The following is a 10,437-nucleotide window of genomic DNA, read 5'->3' as shown; positions in this document are numbered from 1 at the left end:
CAACTAATAAACTATAATTTTTTAATTGGCCATCATTAAAGTACTTTATAACATTAAATTTCATTAAGGGTAATATAGGAAGTCTCACTATTCTCCACATATTCTCCCCTTTCTATATATATTGTTTTTATAAATTATATGTTTTAATTTGGCCTCTTTTTAAATTCTTTTGGGCATCGATATATCAATATATAGCTCCATTTATAAATCAAATAAAAAAAATAAATTTTTTTAAAAATTATATTTTATTTTATTCTAGTATATATAGTAAAAAAATGTACTCGTTTCAGTAAAATAATTTATTATTTATTAATTTAATATGAGTAAACTATTAAGCAAGTCAATCTTGATGATATACGATATTATACAGTAGTTCATTTCTTTCCAGACCCACTGCATATAAATATAGCGCTTATTAACCAATCACCACAAGGGCGAGATGCCGGAGTATTGCGTAACAGGTGGCACAGGCTTTATAGCCGCATACTTGATCAAATCTCTGTTAGACAAAGGCCACACCGTCAGAGCCACTGTAAGAGATCCAGGTATCAGTAATCTTAATTCTCTACACAAATTAACTCAGTATATTCATTTATAGTCTTAATTTTATCTTCAATTTCTTTTCTTTTAGGAGATTCTGAAAAGGTTGGCTTTCTGAGAGAGTTTAATGGAGCCAAAGAGAGATTAAAGATTTTAAAAGCTGATTTGTTGGTGGAAGGAAGCTTTGATGAGGCAATCCAAGGCGTTGATGGTGTCTTCCACACTGCATCACCAGTTATTGTTTCTTATGATGATAACGTTCAGGCAATGTTTAACTCATTTTCCTAGCTTCAAAAACTCCCAATTAGTTCATTTTTGTGACTTGGATGTTTGTACGATTAAATATTTTGCAGGCAACTCTGATAGATCCATGTATAAAGGGAACCTTGAATGTGCTTAGCTCCTGCACTAAAGCTACTAGCGTGAAACGAGTAGTGCTCACCTCTTCTTGCTCTTCTATTAGATACCGATATGATGTCCAGCAAGTTTGCCCTCTTAATGAGTCACACTGGAGTGACACAGACTACTGCAAACGCTACAATGTAATAATATGGTTTCTTTGCTCTGTTTAATTTCTAATTCCTATGTTTGAATTCAACTGGTTGGCATTACTATTTCTAATAGCAACTTCTAAAAAATTATATAAATTAGGAGAATTTGCTCAAAATTTCAAACTCTTAGCTTACAGGTAAAGTTTCCTTAAAAAATGGAAATGATTATGGATTATATGTTCGGGTCGGATATGAAAAATACTAAATTGTTGATTGATTGCAGCTATGGTATGCATATGCAAAGACTATAGGGGAGACAGAGGCATGGAGAATAGCAAAGGAAAGTGGGATTGATTTAGTGGTGGTGAATCCATCTTTTGTAGTTGGTCCATTGCTTGCTCCACAACCTACCAGTACCCTGCACCTTATATTATCCATTGTTAAAGGTTTGATTTATAGCAACAATTTATAATTATGTTCTTAATTTTTTTTAATTTTAGGTCTGAAAGTTTTGCATAACTTGTTTATTTATCAGGTTCTCTAGGACAATATCCAAACACAACAGTGGGTTTTGTGCACATAGATGACGTGATAGCTGCTCACATATTAGCAATGGAGGATAGCAGAGCATCAGGCAGGCTAGTATGCTCAAGTTCAGTTGCTCACTGGTCAGAAATAATAGAAATGTTGAGGGCTAAATATCCCTCTTATCCATATGAAAACAAGTGAGTCCAATAATTTTATTAAACTGACATTACAGCCTCTTATCCCTCTTATCTAGAATTCTTTAGAGCCTGACAAGCTTTAATTTGTAAGGAAAATTAGGAGTTTGCATGTGTTCAAGCTTTTGAAAAGTTTGACATTCCCAAACCAGGCTCAATCCAGGAATAAAGAAAATTTGCATTTTATTTTTATAAATTTAAGTTGTGTTTGACAGTTTTTTAAGTAGCATGTTAGTATTCAGTAAAATTAACTTTTAGAGGTTAAGTCAACATTTTATAAAAGGTTAATTCCTGTAATATTTATCTTTTATCGTTTTATGAAAAACTAATCAAACAACTATTAAGGGACTATTCGGCAAAATTAATTATTTTGATAGCTATTAGTTATTTGGGTAGTTTTTCATACAAAGCTAAAAGCAAAATGTTACATGAGTTAATATTTTATAAAACACTATCTTAACCTCTAATCTACTTAAAAAGTTGTTGTTGTACACAACCTAATTACTCAAACAGTTAAACGCTATTAAAACAGCTAGTAATTAATTGTCCAACATGCACTTAACTAAATTGAATGGTAGTAGTTAACTTCTTGTGGCCATTTAGGTGTAGCAGCCAGGAAGGAGACAACAATCCACATAGCATGGACACCACCAAGATTACTCAGCTGGGATTCCCTCCTTTCAGAACACTTGAACAGATGTTTGATGATTGCATCAAGAGTTTCCAAGACAAGGGATTTCTCTAAAACCCCACAACTCTTTTTGTTATGTATTTCCCTTCAAAAACTGATGTTTGAAAAATAAATAATTAATAATTGTATTCTTCTAGGGCAAAACAAATTCTTCTACTCTAGGGCTTTTATTTTATATCACCGCTTGGGATTAATGTTTGTTCCTCAGCCCCCATTCCTCAGTCTTCTTCTCTTATTTCATTATTTTTCTCTTTTGAGCTGGGCTTTGGCCCATTGTTCAGTCTCCTTTAGGCTAATTTCTACTGGGCTCCAACAAAGTCAATGGCATGAAATTTATTTGTAGGGTTCCAATCTCTCCAGTCTCCAATATAAAAATGAACAAACTTATGTAGAAATCATCAAATTATTATTCATGAACTAAACTAAACTGATTATTTAATTAAAATATCCTAATTTTTTGATTATTTAATAAATTAATAAATATTAAATTAATCAAATTTCACAAATTGCATCAAGTTAGTCGATAATTTGGTTTTAGATAGTCCTATTCATTATTTCAAATATTTGTTGGTGGAAAAGAAATAAGCTAGTCAACCTTGAAGTTTCATTACCATTCAATGGTATGTTTAGTGGATCAATGACTTTGAACAACAAATATTTTTGTCCTGTCTAATTTTCTTATTTGACACCTTAAAATTGTCCACAATACAAGGTAGCCATTGCACAAGCCTACTACTATTTCTAATACAATATTCCAAGCTTGTTTCTGCCAAGTGGACCTAAAAACTTTTAATGACCATATATCAACTATGATAAAATATCATTAAATAATTACTTATTTATTCAACCCTAAAGAGCAGCAACTGTAACTAACACTTTGTCCTTCTTTATTATGCTTCTATTGCATTACAGCTTTACATGCATGCTCCTCCAACTACTGACAAATTAAAATCTTCCATCTCAGGGCAAAGCCAAGATGTTAAATTGAATTGGGTTTCTCAGTTAATCAAACTCTAATGTGATGTTTATAGTAGTATTTTAGAGGTTAGAATGAGTGTTTCATGAATCGTTAATTTCTCTACTGTTTAGCATTTCAGAAAGATTAATTTAACCACCGTATAAGGACTAATATCTAATAGCTAGCACTAACAGCAATAAAACAATCGACAGTTACTAAAACGACCCGTGTTGGTGAATACATGTCATTAGGGGGTGTAAATGAGCTAAGCCGACTCCTGAGCTTTCAAGTTTGGCTCCAAAAAGTTTGAAAAAGTTCAACTCGAATCGAGCTTGAGCCTAGTAATTTTCAATTCGAAAGTTCGTTGAGTTTTATAGAGTCTTGCCAACCTTATCAAGTTTTTATATATACATAAATATAATATTTAGTTTACACTTACTCAAATCTTGAGGCGAGATTGAGTTTAAAATTTTTCAAATTAAACTCAAATCTCAAATAGAGATCAAATCTAAAATTTTCAGGTTTATTGCGTTTCGAGCCGAGCTTTAAGCCTGATAGGTTCGAGCTCAGCTCGACTCGTTTACACCCTTACATGTCATGACTTCACCTGCAACTAGTTTAATACATATCATAATTATGTAATAGATACAGATTTAAATCGCAATATTTTTATTTATTATAGAAGTTTATCGAGTATATATATATATACATATATATATATAAAAGGATGAATGATTTTAGAGAATAATAATTAAATCAAAGATATAAACATGTAAAAAATTAAAAGTCATGAATATAGCAAGACGAGTATAAGAAGAAGTCCACAATTCCAACTCTCCAAAATACTGGTGGAAAGTTTGGAAAAATTTTCCACTTTCCAGAATATGATTTTCTATGGAAAAGAGGTGTGATGTGGACTTTTGAACGCTTATTCTTGGAGAGAAAGCAAGTGATGAATTGGTAAATATATAAATACATAGATAAAGATTTTTAAATATTATAAAAAAAAAAAAAGTAAATGATTTAGACAAAGAAAGAAGAGATATTGTTGGAGGAAGTTTCGTAGTGATGGGAGTGGGATCCATTTCGTAGCTTTTATCAAAGAAACAGAGAGAGATTAAAAAAGACAAAATGCTATTTATGTACACAAACTTTTTGTTAATATATTAGTAAACCAAACATAAACTAAAAGTGACGGTATGGAATGGACTAAGCATATTATTTTGAACGTGAGTTAGACAATAGGAGTAACTCTCCTCTTAGCTCATCATATCAGTGAAAATTATTTTGTCGAAATAACTTAAACTCGAAACTTCTCACTCCTCATATAAATGAGAAAACCAATCAGACCACACTTAATTGGCAACAATGACCATGTCTAGGTCTAATAGTTATATAACGGAATTTAAATTTATTTTTCAACTGAAAAATAATTTAATATAATAAGAAATGAATATAAATTTTCATTTCTTATAAAGCCATATATATATATTTTTTTCTCTATATTCCTTGAAGAATTTTTATTGCAGTTGATCCAAGTAAGTTTACATCTCAAAAAAAGTTGAGTTTGAAACCCCTGTTGTTCTTCAAACTTTATCTACCCCAGAAATTATAGGTAGAGGCTGATGGAAACAGCAAAGTAAATTCCAAAGCACAAAGACAAAGGAATTTCAACATCAATGGATTTTGGTTGGATACTTCTTTTTGTCAAATTGGATTGGATACAAAAAATAAAATCATTTAATTTATGCGGAGAAACGAATTGACAAAGAAATTGAACCATTTAAACACAAAGATTATTGTCCTATTTATTTAATTAAATTAAGCTTATCTTGATTTGTACTTTTGTAGGCTGCTTTGTTAGGTGAGTGATTAAACCCAAATGCACTTAATATCTCCTTTTCCTACAAGTGGTCTGCATTTTTACACCACATTTACATTACAAATTTCTGATTCGTTGTCTTATTCCTGTGCGTCTCCCTTCGTCTCCATTAAATTTGATAATTTTTAATTTTTTATAAGAAAATTCAATGCAAATATCTAAACGATAATAAATTAAAATAAACAAGTTTTTTTTTAAGTAACGGAAAGAAGGGATTTAAACATAGATCTATTACTAATAGAGGTTTTGTATTCTTTGAATTATTTAAATTTAACCCATAAAGCTTTCAAACTTTATTTAATTTTATTAATATCAAGTCGAGTTTGAATATTATAATATTGTGAATGTTAGTTTAATTGATTTTGCAATTTTTAATATTAAATAATGTATAATATCTTATTAATTATTTATGAATTTAAACTTCCTTGATTTTTCATTTTGAAATTAATAAGTTATATCATATTAAATATTTTTCCCTAAGAACACTTCACATAGTTTCTAATAAACTCAAATATAAACCTCTAATATTACAAAGTCTAGTATCATAATTAAAATGGTAAACCTCTAATAGCCAATTAATGGTATGCAATTTAATAACAATCCAATAGGGAAAATTCTAAAAATGAGAACTTGAAATTGAAAGGAAGTTGAATGCAATTAAATCTGTCAACAACCAAATATGTATATATTTTTTAATTAGGTTATGAGGTGTACCAAATGGCAATCCACCCACCATTATAAATATGTGGGTAAAGATTGTGCACCCATTGATCTATAGAGCACCCATAAACATGCCATATTAGATTATTAGTAGAAAAATATCAACTCTACACATTAATTTTCTATGTCCCATTTTTCACTAGAAGAAACATCTCCACGTGTCAATGACCTTATTGTTGTTATTTATGAATATGATTCTTTTAGAAAGAGGGGGAAGTGGAAGATATTTCAAACTTTCAACTAATATTTTCTAATGAATGATTATATCATTCCACACCTAATATAATTTCTATGCATAGATGGTTTGTGGATGACCCATTCAACCTTTTCCTTTCACTTGATTTTTTTTAGGTAGATGAATTTTTATATACTAATAAAGTTTACTACTTCCAAAATGAATAATTTACAAAATCTTATTCTTCTTCAAATCAGAACTTAGTTCAATTATAAATTAACGAGATCAACCAACATGAATATATCACTATTAGAGTATTAATACTAGTTCTAGTACATGTACCCATCATGTACGGGACACAATTTCACAATTCAAGACTTTCACTCGGATGCATTTATACATATTGTCAAACTAGTCTTTATCTTTTAAATTCTTCATATTTGAACTTGCTTGAACTTTAACTTATTTTAAAAGATCGTAAGATTTTATTAGCTTTTAAGCATAATGTGGCTATAAAATGAATTATGAAATAAGTCAAATATAGACTTTCGTAGTTTATTTTAAATATTTTATTCTTGTGCTCGTCTACAACTCCGAAAAGATATTCTACATTGTGTATCACCCATTTACAATAATCAATGTATGGTTTTTTTGCTTTGCTTTCAAATAAAAAGAAAAAAAAAAAAAAGAATAGAAAGAGAGATTCATTAAATAAGAGAATCTAAAAGGACCAAATAGTGGATAGAAATTGCAATTTAGAATCCATCTTAAGCTTATAAAAGGATCCTCAAGATTACACTATCATCTTTGCTTTGCAAAGCTAAATTACCTTTGGCCCCCACAATCTTCTAAGTAGTAAGTACCTTCTTTAGACTAACTCTACCAGCAACATCTCTTATCCCTTTCTGGAAAGTCTCATAGATTATTAGCTTATTACTTACTCCCTCCATTCCGTCAAAGTTTTAATTTTCCTTTTTTTACATATAAATGGCACCTTTAAAAAATTAAAAGTAATATTAATTATCTCATTTCTATTATATCTCTGTATTAAACTTTATTTCAGTTAATTATCTTATTTCTACTTTGTCCCATGAATGTTAATCAAACGATTGCATTATTTTCTTCATTATTATGACGAGTCAAAAAACTGTTCGCAGAAATGAAAGTACAACCAAACTTGAAGGATAATATACATCAATATAATATTTTTCAACTCCCAACAAGAAGATCCCATTCAAAAAAGAAAGAACAGAGGATGCGAATGTCGGATTCTTTAATTCTTTACTCTTTCCTTCTCTTTTTCAGCTTTAGGAAAAATGGACTCCAAAGGTTCTATTTCAAGTGGCGATGTATTTTCAGTATTATCCTTCAGAAATGCAGCATCCATAAACTAAGTTTGCTGCACAAAATTGTAGAGGTCGCCCCCATTCAACACCAACAGAATTTAAAGAACAAATACTGGACCATCAGTCCAATTAACCACAGAGAAGGAGCATAAAGAGATGATTAAAATATCCAAAAACATATTCAATATACTGCAAAACACATGTAAGAGTCTCATCTCATTTCATAATCTTAAATTAAGAAACGAGAGGTGAGGGAATGTGCAAAACTGTCAAAATTCAGCAACGCTGAACACCCTCAAGAATCCCTTGGACGGCTCAGATAGCACAGGAAAAACCAAAGGACTCTTCTCCCCTAAAAAAAACAGAGCTCATCCCTGCTCTCCCGTTCTCTTTAACAAACAAATATAATTAAAACTCACTCACAAAACCAATCCCAAGAACCCTCGTTCTGGCCTTGAGACTTGCTCTTAGCTGTAATATAACTTAAAATATAAACTACTGATAACATAGAACAAAATTCCTAGCTGCAAAACTTAAGGGCACGCAATATTGAGGGGCAGTTGATGCTGTTGATGATGATGGTCATCCAAATAAGCAAATTCCTCATTACCAAAATCAAAGTCATAATCAGGCAGCGCGCTTGGTTCATCGCTATCCAACCCACAAATATCAAGATCTTCAATACCACAATAATCATCATATAGTTGCCCAAAATCATCAATGAGGTTACCAAACTCCAACCCCAAGTCAAGATCTTGATCAATCGGACAAGAAACCAATGGCTCGCTCATAAAACCCAAGTCGGGTATCTCAAGATCTGCAACAGCATCAGTATCAAAACCTTCTTCTTTGAACAAGTCACTAGAATCCCCATTAACATTAGAGACAGCAGAAGCGTCCAATTCAAGAACAGAGGATGGAGATGTATGCGACAATATACTTCCAGTATCATCTGAAGAAACAGGACTAGGAGAGTTTTTGTTATTCTTGTTGATATTCTGTGATTGACAAACAGCCATAGAAGATGAAACATTTTGGCTTTTTTCAGAGGCAGCCGTGGTCATAGTCATAGCATCATATTCCTTCTTCTTGGCCTCATAGGCCTGTGCAGCCTCTTCAAGAGTATTATAAGTACCCAACCAAGTCCTAACTTTAGTAACAGGATTTCTAATTTCTGCTGCCCATTTACCCCACTTTCTTTGCCTAACACCTACAGGTTTTTTCACTGTTGGTTTAGTTGCAGGAGTTAGGGTGGTGGTTGAAGTTGGAGTTTTGGATAACACCCTTCTTTTCTTGCTGGGGGTTTTGGCACTGTTGTTACTGTCTTGACATGAACTTTCAGGCTCGGGAGAGGCCTTTGACTGAGGAAATACAACAAAAGGAAGATTGATTTCTGTAACAAACCGTTTCGATTTAAATGATCTTACATTTCTGCCGTTTGATTCATCATCACTTGAATCAGAATCAGTAGCGTATGGATCATGACAAATGACACGAATTTTTCTCATTTTGGGCTCCATTTCTAATTCCTCTGGGGAAACTGATTTGGCATCTGTGGCTTTTCTGGTTTGGTTCAAAGTTCGCTTTCTAGGCTCTGGCATAGCTAGATGATTACTTAAAAACTCTCAAAAACCCTTCAATACCACCCACAAAATTTTTTTTAACAAATAAAAAGAAAATATCAGGGAAATGAAAGAAGTTGAAAAAAAAGGCTCAGATTATCAAGGTGGTATCAAGTGAGAGCCCCTCTCAATAACAAAAACGTATAGAAGAATCTCTGTATGTGAAAACCCCCAAAACACTCGACACCAGAGCGAGTCCTGCAAAAACCAAATAACAAAACATCAAAAACCCATTTCAGATTTCTAACAGAAATAAAACAAAAGATTTTTAACAAAAACCCACAAACCTTTTTGGCCTCAAACGCATCGAAACAGCTGTGAAACCCAGATTCAACCTCTGCTGAGAACAGCAGAGAAGCATATAATAGGAAAAAACACCACAACAGAGAGCACCAAAGCTGAAGCAGCAAACAGAGAGTGCAGAAGAAAAATGGTAGAGCTTCGACAGAGCCCCAATCACAGCCAAATCAGACCTAGCCGACATAAATCCACCACTCAAAACACAGAGAAACTCTCTCCCGAGTTCTTACTATCCTTGAAACAGAGAACAAAAGGAAAAAAAGCAAATAGATGGATGAGATAGAGTGATAAATATAGCTAAAGAATCAAAGACCCTGAAAGACGGTGAAACAAAAAGAGGGTTTTAAAAGGGATTACAAATCTAAGGCTACGATTTCTCTCTCCATAACATGACAAAGATCGGTTAATAGTTATTATCGTTCTCACTCATACCAGTCATAAATCACCTTAACCAGAGTAAAAAACAGAGACATGACATAACCAGAGACGCAAATCTCAAGGGAAACAGCACAGAAATAAACAATTAAAAACCCAAGAATTAACAAATTAATAAAAAAAAAAAAAAAAAAAAAGAAGTTATGGAACCTTTCGTTTACCTTTGTGTCTTTCTCTTTTCTCTCACTTCACTTCTGCTCTCTCTGTCTCCGCCTTCTTCTTTGCGCTTCCACGCTCTCCCTCTCTCTTTTATTCTATGCCATTCACCCTTTTCCAAGCGGTCAAAACGGGGCATTAAAAGGGTAGAGGCAATCAAATAAAATAATACTACTATCGCAGTGATATTAGTAATATTTCTCCTTTACTTTTCAAATAAAATTTTATGGTATGGGACAAATTTATAGGGACTAAAATTACTTATTTTTAGTAATATTGCACCTCTCTCTTTAATTTTTTAAGTTATATATATATATAATCTTAGTTTTGATGCGTTGTATAAATATTGTAATAATAATTTTTATACCTTTTATATTGATTTAATTTATAATTGTAACA

The 10,437-nt window shown here is 31.9% G+C and overlaps 2 protein-coding genes across 4 annotated transcripts; one reads left to right on the top strand and one right to left on the bottom strand.

The window, feature by feature from the left end:
* Window positions 1–396: 396 nt before the first annotated feature.
* On the top strand, window positions 397–2,651 carry TKPR2 (NAD(P)-binding Rossmann-fold superfamily protein). 2 transcript variants are annotated; one of them, XM_012226696.4, is made up of 6 exons: window positions 397–545; window positions 635–804; window positions 894–1,082; window positions 1,315–1,477; window positions 1,567–1,756; window positions 2,357–2,651. In XM_012226696.4, the coding sequence occupies exons 1-6, from the start codon at window positions 440–442 to the stop codon at window positions 2,496–2,498; spliced, it is 960 nt and encodes a 319-aa protein (XP_012082086.1). In that variant the 5' UTR covers window positions 397–439; the 3' UTR covers window positions 2,499–2,651.
* Window positions 2,652–7,682: 5,031 nt separating this feature from the next.
* On the bottom strand, window positions 7,683–10,201 carry LOC105642022 (ethylene-responsive transcription factor ERF119). Of its 2 annotated transcripts, none has more exons than XM_012226694.4 (3): window positions 10,044–10,201; window positions 9,435–9,681; window positions 7,683–9,345 (listed from the first exon to the last, which is right to left on the bottom strand). In XM_012226694.4, the coding sequence occupies exon 3, from the start codon at window positions 9,124–9,126 to the stop codon at window positions 8,059–8,061; it is 1,068 nt and encodes a 355-aa protein (XP_012082084.1). In that variant the 5' UTR covers window positions 9,127–9,345; window positions 9,435–9,681; window positions 10,044–10,201; the 3' UTR covers window positions 7,683–8,058. The 2 variants fall into 2 exon arrangements, with proteins under 2 accessions (XP_012082084.1, XP_020538111.1); XM_020682452.3 differs by having other exon boundaries at window positions 9,435–9,676; window positions 10,044–10,193.
* Window positions 10,202–10,437: the final 236 nt, after the last annotated feature.

The sequence above is a fragment of the Jatropha curcas genome, chromosome 10 (assembly GCF_041381405.1).
Source record: "Jatropha curcas cultivar XTBG-Jc1 chromosome 10, XTBG_Jcur_1.0, whole genome shotgun sequence".
Classification (NCBI taxonomy): domain Eukaryota; kingdom Viridiplantae; phylum Streptophyta; class Magnoliopsida; order Malpighiales; family Euphorbiaceae; genus Jatropha; species Jatropha curcas.
This window is presented reverse-complemented; position numbering and strand designations above follow the sequence as displayed.